Source organism: Oxyura jamaicensis, chromosome 4, assembly GCF_011077185.1.
Source record: "Oxyura jamaicensis isolate SHBP4307 breed ruddy duck chromosome 4, BPBGC_Ojam_1.0, whole genome shotgun sequence".
NCBI lineage: Eukaryota > Metazoa > Chordata > Aves > Anseriformes > Anatidae > Oxyura > Oxyura jamaicensis.
Window position 1 is genome coordinate 15857031 of NC_048896.1, and position 27142 is coordinate 15884172.

Genomic DNA, 27142 nt, shown 5'->3' on the forward strand with positions numbered 1-27142 from the left:
AGGTTTCATAGCATTTCTGTGTCGTGATTAAAAAACATTAGTTCACCCTCCACAAGTTGGTTTAAAGACAGTAGAGAGCTCAGCACGGCTCAGCATGGCAGGCCAGATGCATCACAAGGCTAGGTGCAATTCTGCAGCCACGGGATGCAAAAGACATTGGGCCATGTCATTAAAGCAGCGTGGTTTTAAGGTCTTCCAAAGCTAGAAACAACTGCTGTCTGTCCCGTAGCAGCAGCGTTAGATTCACAGCCCGTTTGTGTTGTAGAGCATTAGTTGGTAACCCTGGTGCCACCAGGACCATCTCCCTTTGAAGCAGTCCTTCGGGAGCCAAACCACCCACCAGACAGAAGATGCATCTCCCAGCTCCAGCCATGTACCTGCACTAGCTCCTAACCTTGACACAGCGCCTGAAATTCCTCACCAGCCTCTTCTCACCTGGGAGAAGCAGCCAAGGCACTAATGGCTGGAGTTCTCCAGAGGGATGTCTGCACTCTTGTGTGGGTTCAGGGCTGGAGTTTGGTCTCCAGAGCAGACTCTGTAGTTGGTTTCACCGCCCACACATTGAATCGCCCTCCAGGAAGGCAGCGTGGAGCAGGACAGTGGTAGAAGGGATGGAAGCGGTGGGGCAGGGGTGAGCTCAGGCCCATGCTCTGCCCTTACGGGGCGTCATTGGCTTAAGTCACAGCGTGGCAAATGCGGACAGACTGTTGAGCCCCGCCAGCAAGGCTGGTACCCATGGTGTCTCGGGTCTCCCAGGACTGACCCTGGCCGGGTTTGACCCCAGGACAGCAGGGCTCTGGGCTTGGGCTCCACTCTGCACTTTCTCTGGGAGAGAGGAGCTTGGGAAAGGTAGAGTAGAAAGCTTGTTGATGAGTACCTAATCCAGCATACAGATACAGATGCAGAACACCCCCAGATTGCTCTTTTCAACTGTTTGAAATACTAATGGTGACGAATTGGTTAAAGGTTTGTAAGTAATGAATCATGGAGCAGTTTTTGTCCACCATGAGGAACAGCCTCGGTTACTCCCTGCAGTGGACAGAAAGCTGCATGATTGGATTGTATTTGCTGTAAAGGAGAAATTGATTAGCCATCATCAAGATGCTATCTCCATTTGGTCTGAAACTTCTGCTGTTTTAAGAACCCACAATGGGAAAATTCTGTAGCAAGAGAAAATGAATTTTCTCACCTAAAGAGCCTTAGCTTCGTAGCTAAAAAAAGAGGTTTTGGATTACCCTGTGGCACCATATAGAAATTGTCAGACGAGCTCCGTGAGTGCACTTTGTGAGGCTTTTTTCCTTTGTCTGTAAGTACCTGACTGTGTGCAGCCTTCCTGTGCCCGGGCCAGCCGGCGCTGGTCCCGCAAAGCATGTGTTTGTGTGTGGCTAGGAACCGCGAACTGAATGCAGTCACATTTCTTTTACACACCTTGCTGTGGTACCTGGGTGCTAATCACCGTATTTTGCCTTCTCTAGCACCTTCCCATCCGAGGATCTCAAAGTGTTTTACAAACATTAATTAATTTAGCTTCACCACCCTCGTGTGAGGTAGGTGGGTCATGCCATCCCGCTTTCCAGACGAGGACACTGAGCTACTCGGGTAGAGTCACCTCGCTCCTGCGGTTAAGACCAGGGGAGGCAGTGGCCTCGCGATGGCCCTTGCGACGCTTGCCATCCGTCTCGTGGCTGGGGCTGCCCTCCGGCAGAAGGAAGAGCAGTGCTGCATGCAGCAGAGGGGATCCAGAGGTGGCCAGGGCTTACAGCACCCCACTTCGGAGCCCTGCTCCTTCCTCCTTCCCATCCCTTTCGGAAGCTGTGGTTTCCAGCTGATCACAGTGTCCTGAGGGTTATCCCTCGTCAGTGGCGTGGCGGGGAGGCGATGCAGAAGTAGCTGTGACTTTTCCCTGCAGGCTGCACTTCGGTGGCACTACGCCTCCCTCTGTTCTGCCTCCAGCCACCCAGCGCTGCGATCTGTGCGTCATCCTTTACGAGTGGCTGTGTAGGTCCCAGCTTGCTGGAGCTCCCCTCTGTCTTGGGAAACCTGTAAGAGCAGGGTCCCCTCACCCCTTCCCTGCCCAGGCGTTGTGACACTTAGGTGGGCACCACGCACCCGGCCCCCGATAGACCCTGGAGGTGTAGCCTTGCCAGTCCATCCATTGCTGCCCATTTGGATTGAGCAGAAGCAAGCCTTCACTGCGTTGCATATAGCCGTTTTGGGCTGAAACAAGACCAATACATTTAAAACCCTATGGAAAAGTCTGACAAGCTTTCCAAAACAACAAGTTGCCCTTTGTCTCGTGACGCAGGTCCCTGCGGCAGCGCTCCCCCCGGGCCGCCTTGCGCTGCTCCCTTCTGGCGCGGGAGCCGGTGCCGAGCGGTCCTTGGGGTCGCGCTGCTCAGGGCTGGTCACTGGGGCACCTTTGCCGGGGCAAAACCCATTGTGAATGTAGCTGGGAGGGTGAAAACGAGCTCGGAAACATCAAGTGTTAAATGGGAGAGCGGGACTGGCGCTATGGCTGTCTGCCGACGTCTGACCAGGCTGGTGCTGCCTTCGGCACAGCCATAGCGCTGCGTCTCGCTAGGGCACGCAGGACTTTTCCATCAGGGCAGGCAAAACTCTGCCAATGCAAAAGTAATGGATCGTCTCCAGATCTGCGACGTGCGGTGCGGCGCAGGTAGCCTCTGAGCTGAGAGTCAGGCAGCGGCTGCGTTTCTCCATAGACTCGCCGTCTCTAGCATGTCTCCCTGTTGTTTGGGACCCCGGTTGTAAAACGATAAGAAGTGATAGCATGACGAAGAAAGACTATTGACCCAATTGCACTTTGACTGATCTGTTTCTTTTTCCCCCCCAATCATCAATGCAGGTGTGAGCTGCTCCAAGTCGGTTCCTCCAGCCTACCCACCACCCCAGGATCCATTAAATCAGGGACAATACATGGTGACAGATGGCATATCCCAGGCCCAGGTCTTCGAGTTCACCGAACCCAGACGCAGCCAGGCACCATTCTGGCAAAACTTCAGCAGGTTAACACCATTCAAAAAATAATACCTAGAAAGATGGTGAATTTTAACTTAAACCAATTTAAAATTAAAAATAAAATTAAGTAAAATTATATTTATAGATGGACCTTTTTTCGGAGAAGCACTGTTGCAACTAAATATATACATATATATATATATACGGACATATTTAAAAATAATATATATACATATATGTATATATACAGAAGGACCAAAAACTTTTTTGTTGTTTTTGGGAAGCAATCTGCTACTAGATACTAGGAAGCGCCAATGATTTCTAATCATGTGACCTATTTTATTTTATTTTATTCCATTGGTCGGACGTTGTGTTTTTTTTTCTTTTCTTCTTCATCTTCATTCAAGTTGTCATTGGCATCCCCGAATGCTTTCCTGCTTGTGTGCGTTCGTCATCGAAGTTTCTCATGGACTACATCGGTGTCTGTTACTTGATTTTATTTATGGGGGGGGTTGTTTGTTTTTTTGGATCGCTGGGAGATCTCTCCCTCCCTCTCCGTCCCTTCCTTGGCTGTCCCCGGAGTCACCATTTCAACGAAGAGCATCGACCCTCCCCGTCCCTGTCCTGCATTCTCTGGTCTGACTCGTGCCTGTCTGGATGTGCTCCCTTGTGCACCATGCTCTGCTGCGCAGTATTTCTCTGGCTTTAACTGTTTTTGTTGTGTGCAGGTGAAAACGAGCAGAAGGGGTAGCAGCTATTTAGGAAGCGAGAGATGGGTTTTCCTCAGTTAATTTCTTGCACTTTTCAAAGCACTGTCTTTTTCTCAATTCAGTGTGATTTGTTCACACGGTGTAAGACTGAGAAAAGAATTTTGGGGGCTTTTATTTCTTTTGCATTTTATTTATTTATTTTTTTTTCAGTGGGGCTATCTTTGATTTTGATTTATTTTCTTTTTAAGCTGAGACACAACTCTCTGAAAAGCCCACTCCTATCTTTGCTTTCCATGCAAAGATAAAAGCTTAAAAACTGATGGCTTCACGCCCTCCATTCCGGCTAGAGGAAAACTGGCTATTAGGCTCCAACAAATGGCCACTTTTCTTTCTTCAGGAACTAAGGTCCCATCCTGGTGGCCACACTCACGCCTGCACAGTTCTGCATTAACAAACCACTAATTGCTATTTACAGGAGCAATGATCCCAAAAGAGAGGGCCATGCCTGCACTACTCTTGCGTTTAAGAACGCCGGCTCCACTTGGGCACTGACCTCCCAGGCAAAACATAAGCTGCCAGTAGTGACCCATCAGCAGAAGGATCATTGCCCAAGTAACTGGAAGCATTTACCTGAGATTTAACGCATCCAAGCCGCAGAGCAGTTGAGAACTGCCTTTCAGGAAAGATGTGGATGTGACCCCAGAAGTTTAGCCCTGTGATCACGAGTATGACCTAATCGAAATCACCGCTCAGTTACATCTCAACTGCAGCAATGGTCAGCAGGGGCGCATCAGGGTCAGCGGGCTCTGGAGGGGTTAGTTGAATTCTCCAGGTCTCTTTCTCTCTCTTTTTCTCGCTCTGGAGATTCATAGCTGTACTTTCAAAGACGTTTCCTACAATTTCAGCCTTAACTACATTTGTATGCAAGCGCAAAAACTTATGTTTGAGCTTGTAAAACAAATCGTTGTGCACTAGGAGGATTTTTTGTTCCCTATGACAACTGAGATTGTTTAACCAGGTTCAGAAGATGAACTTCAAAAACTTTGCAGAGCTGTTCTGCAAGCTCCTCTGAAAACGCGGGATGAAATAATAGATCATGGCATTTATCATTTTCTTTGGAATTTGGCACACCATGTAAACACCTCAGGCCAGTAGTGTGGATAAACAACTTTTTTCTTCTTTTTTTTTTTTTTTTCACACAAGAACTACAGAAAATGGCAAAAGCAGAGAGTGCGACTTCAGTATTTCTGTGGAGCCTGTTTTCTTTCAGGGCATGTTAGAAGGCAGCCAATGTATTTTTTATTTAAGTATAAAAATAATCCCAGCACCTGTTAGTAACCTAGAAACTCTCACTGAACAACACCAGATTAGCATTTTTGGAGCAGAAGAGTGGCCCCTCTGTGACAGGCAACAGCGAAACCCTGGGAACCCCAAATAGGAGGCAGTGCAATTTTATATCAGAAGTAATTCCTGTGCTCTTTTGTACCTTTGCATTTTTATGCTCAGATTTTCATATTGAAAATGTAGCAATTATTATTTTGTTTGTTTAACGGAATGGGTATTTAGCGAAGTGAATGAGATTGGTTTGCAGAAGTTAACTGAAATGTTTTACTGTTTCTGAATGGCTGGAGAGAGATGCAGAGAGAGAGAGAAAGAGAGAGAGATTATAATCTGTTGTCAACATGATGGAAATTTCACTTATTCCTTTGCCTTTTAATTGCTTAGGGAAAAAAGTAACAAGCACATTAGTTAAGCCTGTTCATTTACTGTTTTGTGCCTCAGAGAGTGAGAATGAGACATCCATAATTTTTATGAGAAGATGCTTCCTAAATATTCAGCACTAGGAAAAAAGAAACACCACCGCCACACCATTATTTGCATCATAAATCAAGACTCGCTTGATCTGACAAGGCCACTTGTTGGACTCGCAGCTTCTCTCTTAAGTGGAAAGCCAAACCAAGCTAGCGCTGCTAGCGCTTGCCGAAGCCAGGTGGCAGGCAAAGCAGATGCAGGCGTTGTTCCAGAGGGAAGAGGGGCTTGGCTCTCAGGCATGGCATTCAAGAAAGCTCTTCCCCTCCATAAATTGCCAAGGTGCTGCAAGAGATGGAGCATTGTCACAAAGAAGAACCAGCACTGGGTCCCACTTTTACTACCTACTGTGGCTTTCCCAATAGGGAGCAGGGTTGGGCTGCCTCGTGTGTCCGAAAGTGCTGGAAGCAGCGTAGATGCTGCCAGATTGGGGTGATTTTGACTGAGCATCTGATACAGACTTTCATTTCAATGCCAGACAGGAGGAACCCACTTACCATTCCATATGCAGAAACAAGAGAGTTGTAACAAACTTACATGTTTACGGTATTTCTCTGGCTGAAACTATATATATATATATATAAAATAAAGTACCCTCTTCCCTAGGTAAATGACATGCATTACCCCTTGACCTAGACACTAGAACAGAGGATCTAAATTCAAGACTTTCGCCTCCCCACCCTCTCCAAAAAGATCAAACAAGACTCAACCTAGGTGCATCTAACAGTTGTAAATAGAAAATAATACATAGAGAAATATATTTGAAATTTGTTTCAGTTTCTGGATGGTCACCGGCCGTCCATTGCAATGTTATTGATAGTACACTGTGGTGCTTTGGGTTTCTGGTTTTGTTCTCTTTATGCTCTGTCATCTTTTCATTGCAGCTACATTTCAGGGAACATGTATATTTAGTAGCTATTGTAAGTTCTGCATGGCATCACCAAGCTTATTTTTCCTTGAGAAGAAAAGAAGAGGCTGTAGGAGTTTAAAGGCACTATGATGACAGGGACTTGTAGCAGAGAATTAAAAAAAAAAAAAAAAAAAAAAAAAAAAAGGGTTTTAAAATTCTAGTTTGAAGCCAAATACTGATATTTTAGTGCTTTTGGGGTTTTAACAGTAAGAGAAAAAAAAAGAAAAAAAAAAAAGAAAAAAAAAGGATTTTGGTAACCCAGCTGATCCGCACTTGCCAGTTTTATTATTTTGTTTATATTGGACTGTTTGACCCTGTCAAACAAGTGTCAAAGTTGTGTGTATAAAACAAAAAAAAAGTGTTTAAAAAAGTGTTGTAAAGACACTGAGCCTTATGAAAATATTTATGGAATTAAATAAAAAGAAGTGAAAAGGCATCTGAAGGCATTTTAAATCATTTTCCTCAGAGCGGTCTCACTCTTCTCCCAAAGGCTGAGCACGAATTGCTGGGGGGGCTCCAGCTTGTCAGCAAAGCAGACACCAAGAGGTTCACACGTAACCCAAACTAGGCTTGTTCTGGAAATATCCCCCCTTCCCCTCGCTTTGTGTCCTCCATCTGAACGGAGGGAAATGATTACCGAGTCGCTCGAGGTCCAGCACTGACACGGTACTGCCTCGCAAGTGCCGGCAGGGGTTTCTCCAAACGGAGCTTGGATCAAGTCTGCTGTGAAACATGGTTTTAAAATGCTTTCTGTTACTGAGCTTCGCACGGCTCTAACCCAAACTTGCCCACAGCCTGATTCTTCAGACAGACATCGCAAATGCGCTGTGAGCAGCGGGAGAAGTGTTTCAGAGCACGTGGAAGTAGAGCAGAGGGGGGTTTCCGAGGGGAGGGAGCCCCGGCCCCGCGCTGCCCTGCTGCAGGAGGCTGAGCCCCAGGAGACGAGCAGGTTCCTGCCCCGGGTTTCCCTTGACCTGCAGGCAGAGAGCACCCGCAGGGAGAAGGAGCCTGGTGCTGTAGCCCTGAAAGGCAGAGTGCTCTCTGCAGAACCCCACTGGCATGTCACAGGTAAGACAGCTGAGCGATGCATATCCCTAGACATCACAAAACTGCAGCTGCAACCCTGAAAACTGGGGTTACCCCACCACGGCACCCAGACCTGGTAGAGGCTGGGACCGATGCCCTGTGGAGAACCCCAGGCACACGCACAAGGGTCCTACACGTAACTGCAGCCAAAAACGGCCTTGCCAGGAGTGACACTGCCTGCTGCTTTCCCATCTAGCCTGCAGGTGCCTGTGTGGGTGAGTAACGGCCCGTTTGCTAGCACACGGAATGACCATGTCTTCGCCCCACGTATACGAGGAAACCAGGCAGACAAGGGAATAAAAAAAAAACACCAAAAACCTGAAAAAGCCAAACAGCGCTGCTCTGGGAGAGGGAAGGAGAGAGAGAGAGGATAGGAGGCAAGGCTGCGAGGACAAAGGTTTCCGGGGGTCCAGATCATGAGCATGTTCAGAGGCAGGGCCACCCTGAACTCAGACATCACAGCTTCACATCTGCCTCCTGCTTCAGCAATAGCCCAGACCAAGTCCAAGCTTTTTTTTCTCTCGCTTACATTTTTGCTTGCAATGACGATGCTGTGGGTGCTGTGCTGGCGCTCACCTGTCTGAACGATTCTGCTTCTCCGGTAGGACGTAGCTGCAGTCACACGGGTGGCTGGGCACAGCACTGCTTCCAAAGCGTGCTGCTGGGGAGAGCGGACCCCAAATGCAGCTAGATATAAAAACCTCCCTTTGAAGAGCAGCTCTCCTACCCACACCGCCGGCCTTACAGCACGTTTTTAGATAACAAGCCCAAACAGTTGTTTGCCAGGATGTTGCACTCCCCTCTGAGCTTGCATATGCGAGCTGTGAGGAAGGCGGGGCGGTGGGGTCAGGGAGCACGTATGCACTGCCCAGGATGTGCAGCGTGCCAAGGAAGCAATGGGGAAGAAACCCATCACGCATGCTGGGAGCGAGAGCACTACCAAAGCTTACTGAGAAGCAACAAAGCCCCTCTGTGCCCCCAGCTTCATGTCTTGGTGGTGGCTGGAGGGAGGAGCACATGGCTGGGAGTGCTGCTGCAGCCCATAGCTGTTAGCCAACACCTACTGAATTTAGGGACGCCGGTCATTTGGTTTAGCCTTTTCCCGCCGCTGAGCATTCTGCCTGCTGCTACGAACTTTGGTTGCATAAAACAAAAACAAAAAAGCAAAGACCCAGTTTAAAGTTCATTTGTCTTGAGGGGTGCGGGGTTTGTTAGGCTGTATTTCTAGGTACCATCCCAAGCAGATCCTCTGAGGTGGTGGTGGGGGCACAGCAGGTCCTTCATTCAGAAATGCACTTACGTGCCTACGGTCACCATTTTGCACCAAAGCTTTTATTACATACGTGTCAAAGTACAGAATACAACCCTCAGAGTGATGGGGATCAGTAGGGAAATTACCAAAAAAATCAATGTCCCTAATTGACTCCCTGTTCTGGAGGTGTATCGTGCTGCTCCACGTACCTGCACAGTTTGCAAGCTGTGTGGTCGGTGTCACGTTGGCATGCAAAACGCTCCGTGGTGCTGTCGGCCTCCTTGGGCAGCGCCAGGCCCCAGCTCCGCATGGGAACTGTAATAAAATCAGCAAAGCATTTAGGCTGATATGTTTGTGACGTGACAGGACCGTTGTATGAATGACTGAACGTCAGAGCCATCCCTGCTTTATCCATGTGTGTACAGCCATGGTATTACAGCTGAGCTTTTCCTTTCTGAGGAATCAGCCTTTCAATCTGATTGATGGTGCTGTGAGTACGGATCCCAATCTAGCCCAAGCAGAAAATTTTCGTTTTTCTGTAGCTAAGCAGCAGCAGGTTTTGCACTAAGTACAGAAGCGGGTCAGCAGCCTCCAAAGCACGTAATGCACCATCTGGGCTGGGTTATTAAAGAATGACCTGGAATTGCATGTTGCTGTGGACGCAGGGGAATAGCTGGCGTTTCTGAGAGCATTTCTAAGCACTGTCCGCCGAGGGCTTTGCAATGCTGCACCAAGGAAGGACGAGCTGTTTAACCACAGGTATCTCCCCCAGTCTGCAGGTACAAATGGAAAAACTGTTTATTTGTCAAAATCTCTTGCCTTTGCCATGGGAAAGAGACACCTGGTATTTCTTAAATGCTTTTAATATTCACAGCCTTTTTTTTTCCAGCTCTCTCAAGGCAAATATGCATCCTGGTGAAGATGTGCAGCTTCTCGTTTCAGAGCCACAGCAATGTGTTACCTCTTGCGGATCTGACAGGGTCTCTTTGGTCAGCATTTTGCACAGGCAGGGCCACGCAGCAGCAATGGCTCAAAAACGTTCCCCTGTTCCAGGAGCCCCCCAGGGCCCATTTCCAAATGCTGCTCCCCTCCAGCTCTCTGCTGTCAACACAGCAACCGAGGCCAGGCTAGTCACAGGCACATCGTCTGAGGGACACCGAGCGCTGTTCCTCTTCCTTCAGGGCTGCTTATAACAGCAACAGGAAAAACAACAACAACAACAACAACAAACAAAACAAACCAAAACAGCAAGATGGGAACACCGCATTTTTAAAATTTTCATTAAGGAGATACACAGGAAAGTTAATCCCTTGCAGAAATGGTTGCCTCATAAAGAAAACATTAGTGCCCGAAGGAGCGCTGGGGTCAGGGGCATCTTGTCACGTCCCTGTCACTGCCAGCAACCTCGCTTGCTCCTGCAGCAGGAAGAGGAGCTGGTAATTGGATTTAGAGCAGCGACGGGGGCTGTATAGACGCAGAGCTTCGTACTCACGCTCTTTCTTGCCCTGCTGCTCTAGCAGCTGAGAGCCGTAACACGCAGCTCGCGAGCGCCTGGCTTTTATACCCATTGCACAGATGGAGGGGAAAGGGCATAACATTTTTGCTAGCTTTTTCAGAATGAACAACAGGACTAATTGGCTTATAAATAACACAGATTCAGGCGCCAAGAGGCTCTGTGGTGCCTTGTTGGCTGAGCCTGGTTTCAACCAGAAAGTCAGTGGAAGAACACGTTGGGAGCTAACCTCGGAAGAGAAATGATTCTCTTATGTGGAGAAGCAGTAAGAGGATATCTTGTCACGTTTGCTTCTCCTTTTAATCTCACTTTTACAAAAGCTGTGAAGCATTTATCCATGAAGCAAATACTCTGTGTGCATATATATAGAGAGATTGGAGCCTTTGCAGGTTCACATGAAAGCAGAAAGGAGGTGGGCATATGCCCACAGCACAGTTTGCCCTGGGTGGTGATGCCAAACAAGTAACAGCAACACCTAACAGAGCCTGGGCTCCTCACACTCATACAACCATCCATGGGATCCTTTGAATCAGGGGGATTTGCCCTAGAACTGTATAACTGATGTTTAAAAGAAAAGAATCTCTGTCATACCTGTTCTCTGAACTGGTACAAATTGGAACAGCCCTGGTGACCTACCACAGGTGGCACAGAAAGCACTGCTTGATCCAAGGGCTTAGTGACTGGGCTGATCCAGACTGGAAATGCTTGGAGACACTCTAGCTCAGCCACTTAAAACTACCTGCTCCTACTCAAAGCAGCGATTTTTAATGCAGGTTTTATAGAGGCTGGGTTGATTCTGTAACACATCCACTGCAAAACACTGCAGAAGTGAGAAGAGAGCTGCAGCTCTGAACAAATAAGTCATTCACAGAAGGGAAAGTCACTGCTGTCATTGTCTCAGAAAGTCCTTTGTCACTGGCTATTTCTTCATCCCAGGAGAGAGCTGTCCTTTCTGGATGAATGGTCTGAACACAGCTTTGCTGAGCTGCACTGCCCCAGCTGCTTTAATTTCAGCTCAGTGCTGGCAGACCTGGGCATTTCACAGATTTTCCCCCAAATCAGTCATTCCTGTGCAGACCAAGCTGGGGGCTTTTGGAGTCAAAGACATTTTAGCACGTCTGGAAGTGGAATTGCTTTCCACGTATTTGTGCTATCCTGCTAACTCTTTCTTTTCTGTTTGGAAAGGGGAGGGAGGTACCATTTGCTGCATCTTAACCCCCCAGGAGCCAAACCGGTGCTTTTGCTGTGCCAAGAGCCTCATAGCACAGCCTGGTCCTCACGCAGGTCCCAGCTGAGGTGAAGGCGTGCACTTTTACAGTCTCACAGACCCAAATCCAGCCAAGGACCAGACAGGCAAATTGCTCTAACAGCACAATTGCAAATGTTTCTGTCACTTGCTGCCTTACCTGACCTAAAACACATGGTTTGTATTTTGCAATTTATGTTTTGGTTTGGCTGGAGCCCAGCTCGGTTGTGTTGGTGTCCACGGCCAGCTGCAGAGAGCCCTTGCGCTCTCAGGGGATGCCCAGCAGACACAAAAGCCTCTGGCAACCACCAAGGGCCCTACTGCAACAGGCAAAAGCATTGGTGTGTGGGTGCTCTCTGCACAGGAGGGGCCCCCCCACCCGCCCCCCCCCGAAGCATTCCTGTTCGGTCCCGGGGAGCCTTCGCAGAGCCCTTAACCTACAGGCTGTTTTTGAGGGGAGATGCGACCAATGCGTCGATTCCCTCAAAGTTTCACTCCCCCACAGATACAGGGCGGCAAGAGAGGAGTCCTTGGCCAGCCCTGCTGCTGCGGTGGTTTCACGTGATACAAAGGAAATCCAGAGCATTGGGACCAGGAAAAGAAAATAGGAGCAAACCCAATAAATACCCGTAGCTGGTGGCCCGAGCTGAGATGGGAGATGCGGTCTCTGGCCCAGCTCCCAGGACGGTTTGTGCCCACTCTCTAAGGACTGCGAGGGCACAGGCTCCCTGCAAAGCCACTGCGTTTGGTCCCACTGAATTGCTGCTCGGAGGCACCGCTGCTCACCAGTGACAGTAAAGGTGACACACCAGGGGCTGTGACACGTAAGGTACGTATCCTGCCAGCGGCACCTGCCCCAGCCCGGATTCAGGCTGTGGTACCTGCAGCCTGCTCATCAGGTGTGGGCAGGACCGCTGGTGGGTGGGTGGGGGGGACACAGAAGGAAATGGATGGAGAAAACCAGGCATTTTCTATGACTGCAGAGAAGGGGCTGGCTGACAGCGTGTGGCCTGCCCGCTGCGGGCAGCGCCGGCTGTGCCTGCTGCCGGCTGGCTGGGGAGGCGAGCGAGCAGCCAGATTGCTCGAGGATGGGTCATGCTGTTGTTATCCGTGTCGCTAGTGCAGTTGCCCTGGCTTTATTCTTACTGTCTGGATGTACCATTAAAGAAGTTTGATTTTGTTGCCTGATTACAGATGAGTGGTTTCAGCCTCGCACATAATGCAGTGCTACCGGGGGGCTCCACTAACGGCACCTCTGGACAGGGAGAAGCAAGTTGGTTGTCGCGTGCAGATACACTGGGGTTTATTTAATGACGGAGGGGGAGGTAACAACGCTTACCTGGCACAGGGAAACACACAACAGGGTTGTTGGGGTTGGCTGGGTTTTTCCCATCCACATCTTTACACCTTGAGCGTGCTGCCCCCTGATCTACCACCGCGCGGGACAGCATGCTGAGCAACTCCTAGCAGCAGGGATGGCGTTCCTGTTGTCACCTGGGGGTGGAAAAAAAAAGCAGAGCCCATATTCCAGAGGCAGCACCCACCAAAGCCCATGCTCACCATGACAGTGATCCCCAGACACACCCATCTGAAGCACGATGAGAAGCGGGGTCAGGAGCTAACGGGGATATTTTGGTTAGGGAATAACTCAAGAAAAGCAAGGGCTAACAGCCGTGGAGGACCGCAGTGTGGAGACTGCCCTCATGCTGTAATTCTTTTGGCTTTCCATGAAAAGGCATGTTACTAATACCCAGACACGTAGACAGTTAAAGGCCACACATATCTTGCACCAAACACAAACAAGAAGTTTTTGCTGGAAGAGAAAGGCTGATAGAAATTGCTGTAGGAAAGCCAGTTTGAATCCCACTCCTCTGGTTAGTAATTCCTCTGCTACTCCGACACCGGGGGATGAGAAATCCAGAGAGGGCAATAGGAAAAGGACATTGATGATAGGCATCATTTGTACCTGCACAAAACAAGCATGACCTGTTCATAACAGAAGGATCTGCTCACTTGGATCTGCTAACACGTCCAGCCACTGCCAGGTGTGCAAAGAGCCTGAAGAACAACAGAAATATTGTGATGGGCCATCTCCCTGCCAATGGAAACAGATGGTTTAAATAAATAACCACGTCTCTGCAGTGTTTCTATCCAGACATCAGAGCAGAGACCCTTCAAGTGAAACTAAGCATAAAAAAAAAAACAGCCAGTGAGGCTGATCACGGATGCTGTCCCGGTCTGGTCTAGCAGAGTGCTGAGCACAAACAGCAGGCAGACCGCAGGCTGAGCGGACTGCAAAGAGACTTGCAGCAAAAAAAAAAGGTGGAATTAATGACGTAGCAATGCTTGCCGAAGTAATATATATACACTAATTGTTCCCTGTGACTTATGGCTTCTATCAACTCCAAACTGCTCCTGAAGAAGTGCCGTTATTATTGAGCTCAGCGCTAGTGCTGGTGGCTGAATGCTCAGAGGTGCTGGGAAGAGGACAGGGCATCAGCAGGCACTTGCAAGCACGCCACTGTCAGCAATTTCAGCGCCATTTGAAAGGAAAGGCACGGTCAAGGGCTTATAGAACAAACAAAGCTGGTACTGATCAAATGGAAGCCAGAGCAGAGATCACAGAGATCTCCCGTAGATGCAGATGCCCAGGGACCAGCACAGGCAAAAGTCTCTCTGGAAGCCTAATTTACACATGCCTCTCACTGCCTCGCTGGATGCTCCTGAAGGCCACCCAAAACTGCTGTGCTGGACATCTGCAACACCATCTCCCCTCCTGAGAAGGCAGTAAGCATTTCTAGCCCAACGGTCCCGGAGAGGCCATCCACCCCATCCATGGCCACAGCACCCAGCAGCATTTCCGAAGGGCCTCAGCCATGCCACCCCTCCTGCTCCTGTCCCTCTGGGCAACTTCAGGCTTACAAAGTGATACCTTTCTTCTTTTCCTTCCTCTTTTTCCCTCCCTCCCTCTTTGCTTGCATTCCTTCTTTTCGTGTTTAAGCCATTGCCTTCCCGTTTCCCAGACATTTTCTTGTTCAGAGAACCCAGACCTGAGTCACCTCCCCGTGCTTCCCTGCTCTGACCAGCACTGAGAGCTGGAAATCCTTGGTCAGCGAGGTGATTCACAAACTCCTCCGCTTTCTACATTTTTTTCCTCCAGTGTGCTGCAATTTATGGGCAAAAAATCCTTTCTCGTTATCTGCCAGCCCGATGACAGTACAGAAATAGAGCTCAGAGCACGCATTAATTTGTGACACGGAGGCTGCTGTAATGTTAGCGATCAGCCATTAGCTCTGCAACGTTGTAACGGCTAAAACAAAGCCACCAGCGAGTCGTTTAACAGTGGCATCTCTCCCAGTGACATTATTCCTTGTTACCACGTAACGGTGCCTAGAAGCCTACCACGGGAAACACACTGTGCCTGTCGGTGCGCCCACCCTCACCCCATTCATTCCAGTAATGGGCAAAATCAGCACACCGAGACGTGAGGGGTGCCCTGACACCACCTGGCACAGGGAGCAGAGTGCAGCTTGGCATTGCAAATAAGATCTTCCCCCTGTTTTCCCATCTCCTTTTCCCTCCTCACCCCACTGCTCAGGTGCCGAAGTCCCAGCTGCTGAGGTTGAGCCTGAGGTCTGGGTTAAGCAGACATCAGCGGCTTGGATCCTAGGATGGCTTCTGATGCAACTGAAAGGGCAATAAATGGCATGGTTAGAGCTCTCTTAAGCTTAAAGTCAGTCTGAGGGAGGTTGGATGAAGCTAGACAGGACATCTCTGATGGGTCTCGAGAGCAATGGCTGAGGCAGGAGCACAGCAGCCCTTTCCCAGCGTTTGCTGGGCTTAGCACTTTCTCTCTGTGTTACATCAGTGCTTCCTTTGGGCTTCCCCTTTCTGGCTGTCATGCCAGCTGCCAGTGCAGGTGCAGAGGGCACCGTATGATACACCCGGTGTATCGCCCAGTCCTGCTCCACAGCCTCCTTTTACCTCCTCTCACTGGAGCAAGCAGCAAGAGGAGATTCCCTTTGGTCTGCAGGGCTCATGGCTTTCCCTCGAGACGTCCTTTCCAGCCCGCCCCCCGCTACCTCTCATCTCTTACCCTGCACTAACCCTTGCTGTCCTCCATCTCCAAGCGGACCGCGGTGCCTCCCTGCATCCAGCCCTCGAGCTTTTGCCTGTGCACGTCCTGCCGGAGCTTGGGCAGGTTTCTGTGCACATCTGCAGAGCTCCCTCCTCCATACTCCTGCTGTGGTGCAGAGGCCGCTAGCGCTCCTGCTTTTCCTCCTGAGCATCTTCTCTCGCTTCTCCTCCGCCCGTCTCATTGGGGCCCTTCCGCCAAGCAGCCCCGGGCAGGCACAGATGCGTTGTGAGCACTGGAAGCTGGCAGGAAGCTGGGTGCAGAGGTTACACCTGCTGCTGCTGACGGCGGGACGGCAAAGAGATGAACCCACAGAGGAGGAGAGAGCTGCTTTTCCCAGACCGTGTGCTGAAACCATGGAAGGGGGGGAAGTTCTGCTACTGAGGTTTAGGAGCTGAGTGCATTACGAATAGTATTCTTTGGAATATCCCTGAATACAGCAAAGCTCACATTAACAGCACAATTAAAAGAAACTGATGAGACTTACTGGTGCCTGCACTGAATCCTTACACAATTAGTGCTGGTGCACGGGGCCTTTCCTCCAACCTGCACCCACCCCACGAGGCACAGCTAGAATTAGGCAGGTTGGCTGGGTAGGAATTGCACAATCTAGCCACAAATTAGCAGATCCGATGGATGATGCTTAAGTGTCCACGACTCTTCAGTTCCCACTCAGAAATAAAGCTGCTTGGGAGGCTAGGACTTGGCAGAAGAACAAGTGAAACCCCAGAGCAGTATGTGGCTGCATGCTCTCCGCACAGAAAGCGCTAGCTAAATGATTTGATTAACTTGTGTTAATGAACAGTAACGTTTTAATAGTCTCTCCTTCGGATCCTTCTCTTGCCAAAAGTTAAGGTAATGCATTTTCAGATGTCTGGACTTCTCCTAAAGCCCACAGAGTTGGAGGCTTCCCAGGGGCAGCCACCACATGAGTACTGCAGAGACCTTCTCCCTTCCTCACTGCAGGTTGTTCTCAGACACCTTTCAGGGAAACACGTATGTTGAAAAGCAACGGGAAGAAACAACCAAGGCCCATCCGTGGTTCTTGGTTTCCACGTCCACTGCCCTCAGTTCAGAAAGGCCCTTAATGCCACGAACACCAGCTCCATTTCAGCCCTCAGACTGCTTTTTTTTTTTTAAAAAAAATCAAGGCTTTGCAAGGAGATGCCCCAAACTGGCCGGCTGGCTGAGAGCTGTCCAGACACAATTACCCCAAGGGAGGGGTGTGGCAGGACACCTGTGCAAGTTCAATAAAAATAAATATACTTTTAAGGTCAATTTGGGACACGAATCGATATTTCTGTTGACAGGGAAGAAGCCAAACCAATTCCCCTCCTTAGGTTTCATTTATATGAGGGAAACACCCATTGGCTGAGGGAGCTGTGCCTCCTCACCCAGCCTGATTTCTGTGGGAAGGGAGGAGTCGCCCCTTCCCACCCAGCAATATTTTTGAATCAAAATCCATCTCCACTTAAAATAAAATGGAAGGAAAAGAACGGTTTCCTTTTACCATGAGCAACCTGCACCATTCCTCCCTCCCCCAGGAGCATCATTCTAGTTTTCTGTGCTTGGTTTTGACTTCTAGAGAGAAAAGGGGGAGGAAGGGTCTTTGTCTCCTGAGAGCAATACATATTTTCCTTAACACGTCCAGGTAAAAACACCAAGGAAGTAGTGCCGAACCATTGCGATGGGTTAATTTTGAAGCCATCCCCTTTGTCCTCTGTGATGCTGATTTGATTTCTCAACTATGTCTGCGTTTAGAAAAACACCTGGAAAGTATTCTCGAGAGAAGCGTTCATGCCAGAAGACCTGTGCTGTAGTCAGAGCTTCTTGAAATCAATACAAGAAATAAATACCACCGGGAGTGTTTGTGAAAGGAGACAGTTTGTATGATGATGACTCCATCTGATTTCTAAGCCCCAGTTCTCTCCCTGAGAGAACTCTTTACTGAGTTAAAGAGCATTACCATTTCACATTTCTCCTCCTTGATAATGCCAAACAGCTGAATTGGAGGGCACAGATTTTTATGGTTTCCTACTGCTGTGAGCTCTGCTCATTATTCACCTTATGTTGTTACCCCAAGAAACAGCGGTGGCGAGGAGGGCAATCAGCACTCAGCTGTGATTCACCGTGTTCACCAGGTGTATGAGATACTTTGCAAAACCCAGGGAAGGGGGAGTCCGGATGGGAAGCAATACACTGAAGCCTTTCTGGGTCCCCTTTTTGGCCAAAAGGTAGAACAAGGATGCTGCTGAGGAAAGCAGCTGAGGAGCAGGAGGGAAGGAAGGAGAGGCAAAATACCTGCCCAGCACTCGCCTCATCTCTCAGTGTCGTATTAAAGAATTCTGCACTAAGTCAGAGGCAAAAAGGGAGAGAGGAGCTGAGCACAGCAGGGGAAGAGGAATTCCTACTCCAAATCCAGCTCTTGTACCTACTCAGTTCCCTAATGGCAAGGCAGCAAAGTATCTAGCAGACCATTATTTTTCTCCACTTTCCATTTGACTCCAGAGCTTCAGTGCTAGGGGGGAGCAGCGGTGCCAGGAAACCTGACGGACGGGAGGTTTCACGATCCTTCACGATTCTTAGACATTCCGGGATTTTTTCGTGCCTGATATTTCAGATGTAAAAGAAATAAAAGCTGTTTCAGTGCTGGGGAGAGCAGTGTTGTTCCCACCCCGAGTTCCTGAAGGAGCTCAGCCAGCAGAGCACCCACAAACGCTGGATCTCAGCTGAATGCAAGAAGCAGAGAAACCTGTGGGCTGTCACTACGTAGCATCCTTTTCACATCAGCGGACACACATCGTGCAGACAGAAATACCCTTCTCCCTATGGCAAGGGGCAAGATACTCCCAAGAATCAACGGCCATCAATGGCCAAGCAGAGACCTCCTCAACACAACGCCCTTATGGCAGCAACACGCCACCTTTGCCCATGGCAGAGCCATCTCTCTGACTGAGACCAGTTCATATTATCATCCTTCTCGAAGCTGGGGAGGAGAGGAAGAGATTTGTAACAGCTACCTCCTAAAAGACTGAATCAGATGAATCATTTATCACACTGGTCTGTGAGAACTTCCTAAAGAAAAAGCCCTGCTATGTGACAAAGAGAAGAGCTACACTTGTCCTGCAGGTCCCCCAGCCCCTACCAGCCGCAGGCTATTTTGTTATTTTTAGGATCTGGGGTTGCAAACCGAAATTTCAACTGATATACAAACCATACCAAGCAAGGACATCAGGATTTCATGGCAAAACCGCTTAAGAGGTCACAATTTTCAACACAACCCATTATGCTGCGGTACTAAAGAACCGCAGGAGCCAAAAACCTGCACTTTTTCGCTGCCCACGCTGCAGCCGTTTGTACTTCTGGCTTTTACCCAAAGACAGGTGGAAGGCAGGAAGGCTGTCGTACAGCCGGGGGGGCTGATGGCCAGCTGGGGTCTCAGCAGGATCATGCTGAGCACCTTGGGCTCCTGCAGCCAGCGAAGCTGCCTGGACACACAGCACCTTAGCAAATGCAGCCTTGCAGTCGCGTGTCCCACGGGTAACTCCTCTGCACAGGGCTGCTCAGCGGGTGTCCCACGTGGCCTGGCCCTTTGAGCGATGTCTCCTGCCCAGGCAGGGGGAGGAGAGCCCCCCCCAGCTATTTCGGTCCCGGCGGCAGATGGAGGAGACAGGTTGTGCTTTCTCAGGAAGCACAGCTCGGCAAGGAGAGGAAGGGCGTGATCCTGCCTCGCAAAGCAGGGAGCTGTTCTTGAGCTGGGTAAACAAGGGTAAGGAGCAAGGCACCGTCCTTTATTTTAGCAGGGAAAACAATTTAACCTCTCTCACCACTGGCCAGATTGAGCTTTCCAGGCAAGCTAACACCAAACTTCCCGCTGTCTCTTGCAGGAGCTTGACACTCGGAGGTTTACTATCAGCCTGCTTTGCTAAATGTAATAGAAAATAAAGGTGTATACAGAATTTTAATGGGTTAGTGATGAATGGGATGGATTCGTTGCTGCAGGGACTGGGGTGAAAGTTCGGCAACAGGGAAGGGGCTCCCAGCAGGGCTGGGCTTGAAGCAGCCTGCAAAAAAAAAGGCCATTGTTATTTACACACAGAATTGTAACCGTGCCAGGACGATTCCCATATACATAGATATATATTCCATTATATATATACAAATTTATGTGTAAATAGGACCACTGAGGAGGGAAAGGCACCTGGATGAGACCTAAAGTTCCTCTGGCTGGGAGGACCCATCACATGCACAGAGAATTCCTCCTCTCCATCACCCTCTCTCAAAACCAGTGTAACATTATGCTCAGCAGCTTCACAATTAGCATTTTAGCTTACTAAGGGAAACAAAAAATATATAAAAATTTGAGAAATAGTTCATTAAATTTAAATTTAATTCATTAAAATGAGCTTTGAAGCAAAATTGTGCCAATTACATCTAACTTCTCACCAGGCTAAATGCAGGGATAATTGGTGCTGCAGCCGTACAGGCACAAACCTTCACAAAAACCTGTGATTAAAGGCCAGATCCTGCCCATCACAGCCCACGAGGGAGACCGGGGCAGGAATGCCTGCACAGACAGAGGCAGGAATATTTGCTTTGTCTGAGCGGGCTGGCAGGAGCACACCGCCAACCCCACATTTGCCAGGATGCTCCCAACAAGGAAATCTCATGGTTTGTGCTCCCAGTCGTGTGGTTATGCTTCGAAAGAGCAAAAACCCACGTGAGGAAGGCGCTGGTGGAAAGAGCCACACATAACCCCAGAGGGACCACGGCACATTAGGCAAAGCTCACTGAGGGTGATTGAGGTGTACGCAGGGTTCGCTGGGAGCAGGTTGCAAGGACAGCTGTAAGGATTTTCGCTTTTCTTTTTTGCCTTACATCTGACTTGGGTCCTGGCAGCAAGGAAGCATCCTACACTACATGTTGGCCATGCCCACACAAAAAGGGCTTTCCTAGGAAACAAAGCAAAGGAAAGGCACCACGGCTCTTCAAAAGAAAACCAAGAAATTTAAGATCCAGCCCAACATCCTCAAAACAAGACGATGACTTGGGTCCCACCTTTGAGCAGGTTTAACCCCTCTTTGCATCGCCAGGGCTAAAACCCAACTTCACATCTTGTTTTCCACTGCAGAGGCCTCCAGTCTCGCTGGGGTGCTTTTGGCTTTTTGGGGGCGAAAACTGCCCTTAGAGAAGGCTGCACCTGTCTCCATCACCCAGATCTCACAAGCTCCTTTTCCAGTCTCCTCCCCGTTCCACGCACGATGCCACATTTATCATCAAGGCTCTTAGTACTAAAACAGCCCAGCTTCAAGGCTGCACAGTGGTGTACCCATCTGAGCTTTTGTTACCTTGCAGTCCCTTGGGGCTCATTAAGGTCTGAATTAGCTGACTGTCCATGGCCCTAATTAGTACTTCAGCTCTCTGGAAAGCAGCCAAGGCTTTTTTAACCATTGCTCCTCACCAGTGGCATCAGCTCCCTTCTGTGATTTGGAGCAGGCAGCCTGCAAGAGCCTTGAAACCGAGGCAGGCACATATCCCCTTGCTGCTTTGCACTACTTTTATCATTAACTTCAGTGATTAACCCCGGGAAGGGCACAGTGAGGATGCTTCACGGGACACTGTGGAAATGCAGCTTGGTTTTGTTTTGCAAGATGGTTCTGCTGAAGAGCAGAGGGAGGTTAAGTACAAACACCTGGTGTAGTGCTTTATGATGGGCAGGGGGAAAAAAAAACAAGGAAGTTTGTGACTCGAGGGTACAGCCATACACAGGTCCTAGGAAATCTGGAGGAAGAAGCATTTGACCTGTCACTTCTTGCAGGCTTGGGGGAAAAAAGCAGCTCTGCTGCTGGGGTTAGGCTGATCTGCACCCCTTGAGATATAGCTCCTGTTGTTTGCTTTAAGGAGAGACATCCTGTACAAGTTTTACCTTAAGGAAAATTGTGCCTGGAAAGAAGAAAGATGAAGGTAACAACATACTTGTGATGCACTTTGGGAGCCCCCACAGCTAGCCCTGCACTGACATTTCTGATCTATCGGTGGTTTTCAGTGGGAATTTCTGGGCAAGCACGAGCTCAGTGACCTCTGCAGCACCCCATAGCACGGGGACAGGAGCCCTACAAATAAGATAAGGATATACATTTGTGTTATCAGTGCACTGACAGCCTGAGGACACGCTGGTGTCCTCAGAGGCCTGAAGCACTAATGCCAAGTGCTGGTGAGTGCAGCACCAGGCATGTTTGGGAGGTCTGGGGGCACCCCTCAGATCCAGAGGGGCAGCACACACCAGTGAGGTACCTGTGTGTTTTTTTCTAAAGCCATACAGCTCCAAAGCTCTTACGGAACTGCAGAAAGCCATGCTTGTGCTTCTTGAGCACAACAAAGTCCGGCAGTACCGTAGCCTCTAGAAATAGCAGTGGCTGTGCACGCTGTGTGCCTGCTCATTGAAAATCGCCACCACAGCAGCATCTTCCCCCAAAACACAGCATGTAACTCTGGAGCTGAGCCACAGCACCCCCTGCACTGGCCCAAAGGCAGATGAGCAGCAGAGAAGTGGGAACCACAGGACCAGCCAGCAATGCTAGCTGATGCAGGCTGCAGGAGGGGCTGTCAGGCTGAGGACTGCGTCCCACCAGAGCTCGTCAGAAGGCAGCCAAGAACAGGCCCGGGCTGTGTTGCATTTATTAATTTAGACACGAAGCCTCTCCATCACTGCTGCAGGCAGGGACCCGATGCTGTGCTTGGCAGCCACCCAATGGCACAGCTCAGCTTTGTTTGCCAAGGGAAACAATGTGCTCAGGTGCTCCAGGAGCAAAGCCACCTGCTTTACCAAGCCCTCAGTGACCATTGATGGAACAAGCGGCTCCTCTACTCACAAGTCCTCCCATTCCTGGTCTGAGTGCTGTAATCAGGCGGTGATCTAGTTTCATCACCACACAGAATTGCAGCTGAGAGTCCATGCCTGTCACTGCTATGGAAAAGGGCATTAGGCCTTCACTGGCAGACTGATGAGAAGTCAAAAGTATTCCACATACGCTCCATAAATTCAAGAAAAGCCCTGCTACAAATCCCATTTCAGGAGAAATAAGGCCAGTTGGCCCAAACTTGCTCTTTTTTCCCTTTCCTTGACACAGCTTTGTCACACCAGAGAGGCGGCACGCTGAACTTGCATGAAGCCTGGTGCAGCTTAGTTCAGGGACCGCAGAGTTTATGAAGTCCACCAAGAAGTCATGGTAACTCTTCTACACCAGGAAGAAGTGTTAAGAGACCTATACTCCTATATAAAGTCCCACTTTCTACACCAGCAGTGAAAAGAACATTAGGTTGTGGTCCAGCACCAGAACGTGGCTTCTCTTGGCTCGGACTCCAGGGTGAAGGAAGCCATACAAAGCAGGTGCAGACTTCCTCCTGGCAATGCTTACACTCCAACCAGCAGGTACATTAACATGATCTCTATGGATCTATTTTAAATATATTTTTTAAAGACACCTTTGGATTCAAAGCTGTTTTCCATATAGGACATGTCCAAGGAGTCCTGGGTTACCCAAACAGAAAATCAGATCCTTTCTGGCACGTCCCATTTTCTTGGCAATCAATACAATCTTTTGCTTTTTCACTCATTTGCAGTGGGCAGCTGAAGCTGGGGGCATTATTAAGTAATGCAAGTTATGCCTGTAGCTCCCACCTTCAGTTCCCAAACTCCCTGTCCCCTACAGGGGGGACACTCAGGAGCTGCTTTTTAGTGCAGAACTCTGCAGGTCAGACCATGCCCACAACCATCACTGCATTAGCAGAGTTCAGAAGGGATTTTTGGATGCAGCTTGTGAACGTGTATGTGGTCACAGTCCCACATCACGCATACAGCTCCGATTATCAGGCGAGTCCAGGCTTTCTGCAATCAGGCCAGCTTATGGCTTTAGGCTTCCCACTTGAAATTAGGTTAAAAATAGCTGGCCTTTGTTTTACTGAAAGCCTGGGCAGTAGTGACCTTTTGTGTCTGCTGAGCATCTCCTGCAATGTGCCCGTTAACATTTAGAAGATGGCCTTGACTCCAGTGAGCTGCTCACTCTGCTTTCTAGACCTCAGCTCTTCCAGCTGGCAAGCATTTCTCTTCAGAATCAGCCCTGGTCAGAGCACACCCAGCTCTGGCTGGCTTTGGCAGGATGAAGCCATGCAGCACAGCAGGGACACCCAGCACTTCCAGGCCATGTGGGGTCTGGGCACAGCACCCATGCTGCTGCCACCCAGCTCCCCTCGCTTTCTGCTCAGACTTGGCTTTCCATCTTCTCCTGCACCCTCATAAATCCGTCAGGGATAAGCCAAAGCTCACGCTGTCTCAAAGTATTTATTTCTGTGCTTTGTACTCACAGAGGTAGGTAGCATATGGCTGGGACAAGCACCCAAATGAAGAGCTATAGAGAGCCCCTTGTCCACCCAGCACCCATCCCTCAGAAAACCAAACAATTCCCCAGTCCAAACAATTCCCTAGTGGCAATCTTCACTTCTTTCATCTACTCTGATCTTCAAGGCAGAGAGCTGTCGTGCAGAAGATACTCTGCATGTAAGTTAAAACCTGGCCAAAGGCTAAAACTTCCCATCAAAGGATCATTGCACGTACCGCATCACTACCTGCACATAGTTTTTGGAAGCACGGGACCCAGTGGGCTAGCTCATGGAAGCAGGCAGTTAAGGCTTACAGCTGAGATTCTGCAGGGAAACACTGACGGAAGCACGATGGAGAACTGCAAAGCAAACCAGAACTCAAAACATGACGGCCCTATTTTTGTCAGCTACATTAAGTGAACAGCAAAATACCTAGGCACAGCACAGGGGGCAGATAAACCCCAGCCAGAACAGTGCCTGGCATTTGTTAAACACTTGCCCACAACAAGCATCTCCTCCAACTCAGCAGCATGGGGCAGGTCTCAGCCACAGCACTGGGCTAGAAATAAAAGACTGCCTTCAGGAAAGGATCCCCTGAGCATTGCAGTGGGAAGACAGGGCAGGCTTCTCACACTGAGCCCATAAAACAACGCTTGCCAATGCTGTACCTGTGGATAAAGCAGTGAACTGGGAACGACAACAGAAGGATTGAGTGGCTGCGAGTGAACTAGATCTGCTGAAGATTGTTTGGTTTCACTGAGCCATCTTATTTGTTATCAAATGTGCTGCAGAGCAGTTAACACAATTTTTATGACAGGTTGAATCCAAATGATTCTGTATTTATAAACCGCTAAAAAAAGAAATAATCACATCCTGTCCTTGAATGTGATCCTGACAACAGCAGCAGTGGAAATCTCAACGATTTAATATAATTCTTTTCAAAGGAGAGTAATTTCTGGAATAAGTGCAGAAATACTTCTCTGTGGAAGAAAGTGGACACCAATATTTACTGCCACGGGTGCAGAAGAATTTCCGCAGTTACTCACAGTGGATGCCAAACACAAGACAGCAAACAGCACGGACCATAAAAGTATTCCTAGCATCGCTCTTCTGAACATCTTTTTCCCCTACTGTTAACTACTGAGAAGATTTTTAAAAATGAAAACATCTGCTAGAGAAAATAAGTGGAACCTAAAAGAAGAGACTCAATTGTAAAGCCATTGTGCCATGCAATAGCATTGTTCTCCAAGATTCAGCAACAGCTGAGGAGATGCATATTAACAGGGCAAAGGTTAATGCGCTACCAAGAATTTACTTACTTTTCTTCCAGCATAAAATATAACTACAAATAGGGTTGAAAGGACATTTTTCTGTGGTCACCAGTGCCTCAAGCTATAGAAGTGCCAATCTGTCCCCAGTAAGCATTTAATAGAGCACAGCTGGAGGCAGAGCCATGAGCCATTACGCAGCAGAGCATCTGAGAAGATGCAGGAGCTGCATCTCAGAGGGATTCACTTGCCACCTTCCAGATTTTCCCCTTGAAGGAGACACTCAGTACAGGTCAGCCTGAGGTCTGGAAGGCAGCAGGTGGCATGGTCCCACCTGACAGCCACCTCTGTGCCCTCCCATGGGGAAAAAGACTAACAAGAGGCTTTCCAGCCCCTGAAGACTGCTACATGTAGGATGATATTCCCACCTGGATGGCTGATTGCAGTAAGGGTGACAGGGCAGAAGGTAGGGAGAGCCCCAGGCCTTCCAGGCTACCCAGAGAAGTTTCAGAACCTCCACAGGAGAGCAGCACTGTGTCAGTTGTGCTGGAGTGTGGAACAATGATGACTACAAGAAAAGGGACACACAGAACCCAGAGCATCAGATGGAAAGCATCGGATCACTCCTAACTACTGAGGAGCCCACATGGCAAAGGAGGAAAACTGAAGAGGGATTCAGTTTCATGGTGCAGGCTGGTTCTCAGGTACCTGCCACAGGACTGAGTCAATCGCTTTTCTTTTTCCCTGTGGAAGAGAGAAGAAAAGAAGAAAATATTCTCTGAGCTCTACTACAAGGTTGAATCTCACCTGAAGACTGGCCAAGGACAGCTTCTGAGGAAAGGTGTGCTGACTTCTGAAAAACAAGAAGGACCGAGAGGTACACAGTCTGCCCGACTGGTCTCAAAGAAGCTGGTAGGATTTACTGCAGCAAGCTGGACTTGGGGACAACTGAATGCCACGTTGCCATCTTTGTGCATGCCACCAGTGCACAAAGATGTATAAAAAGAGGCAATGTCTGCAAGGGGCAATCCCTGAGAGGTCCCTCAGCAGCCATCAGTCTGCACAGAGCCCTTCAGCTCATTTCACTGCTAACAAAGGCCTCACCCTCCTAGTTTTAAGCCAATATCATGATTTTTGGAGATAAGCAAGCAGCAAACATGGGTCTGGGAATGTTCAGGATAGACAGCATTGCATTAATAAACAAATGCTGTTAAAAACCTCAGTGTCCTGAGGCACAACAGGAACCTACCACTCTGTTAAAGCAGCAATCACTATTTTCTTCGTCCTTGGTTGTCCACTGTAACAGCTGTTATAACAAATCAGTCACTGAAGCAATGAAGCTCCCGTAGCAAATATATTATGTAGGAATCTGAAGAGCTCCCCCACAAACAGCTTTTAACACTTGCCCACTGATAAATGTTCAGTTTGCCCTGCAGTTCCCTAAGGACATGCACAGAAGAATTTCACTGTGCCCCTCACAAAACTCCTTCCTACCTAATCCTTTTATTTTCTCTCCACATCTATCTGAAGCTTCCAGTGGCTTGCCTTATCTTGTTGCGGTATCTTCCTTTCTACGAGCATGTATCACCTATTGCCTCGGGAATTCTTGAGCTGCCAAGGCTTACACTATACCCTAGAACCACGGCAGGTCTTTTCATTTTGTCATGCCCTCACTCTCTCTCTTTTCCACCTTCAGAGCAAAACCCCCAGGAACAAAGCTTACCGAAGCTATGGCTCGCCTCACCCTGGGTGGATAGGAGAGGCATTCAGTCTGTCCTTAAGGACAGCCCTCCACATGTCCCTCCACTTCTTTTCAGAGGGTAGCTATGGCTACCATTACACAGTAATAGTCAATTCA

General features: G+C 49.0%; 2 protein-coding genes across 23 annotated transcripts in view; one reads left to right on the forward strand and one right to left on the reverse strand.

Moving 5' to 3' along the window:
* ARHGEF9 (Cdc42 guanine nucleotide exchange factor 9) overlaps positions 1–12691 on the forward strand; it is a 178949-nt gene extending 166258 nt beyond the window's left edge. For 10 of the 13 annotated variants that reach the window (XM_035326518.1, XM_035326517.1, XM_035326520.1 and 7 more), the window contains one exon: positions 2864–6841. In XM_035326518.1, the coding sequence (XP_035182409.1) occupies positions 2864–3045 (182 nt within the window). In that variant the 3' untranslated portion in view covers positions 3046–6841. Of the gene's footprint in view, positions 1–2863; positions 6842–12007 lie in introns of those variants that run through there. The other 3 variants (XM_035326519.1, XM_035326521.1, XM_035326523.1) reach the window with 3 other exon arrangements.
* The window catches only part of LOC118167252, a 237830-nt gene continuing 217990 nt past the window's right edge, over positions 7303–27142 (reverse strand). For 6 of the 10 annotated variants that reach the window (XR_004751048.1, XR_004751047.1, XR_004751045.1 and 3 more), the window contains 2 exons: positions 12842–12996; positions 7303–9926 (listed from right to left, as the gene is read on the reverse strand). The gene's annotated coding sequence lies outside the window, so the exon portion shown is untranslated. Of the gene's footprint in view, positions 9927–12841; positions 12997–20207; positions 24170–24262; positions 24376–25062; positions 25185–27142 lie in introns of those variants that run through there. The other 4 variants (XR_004751050.1, XR_004751054.1, XR_004751046.1 and 1 more) reach the window with 4 other exon arrangements.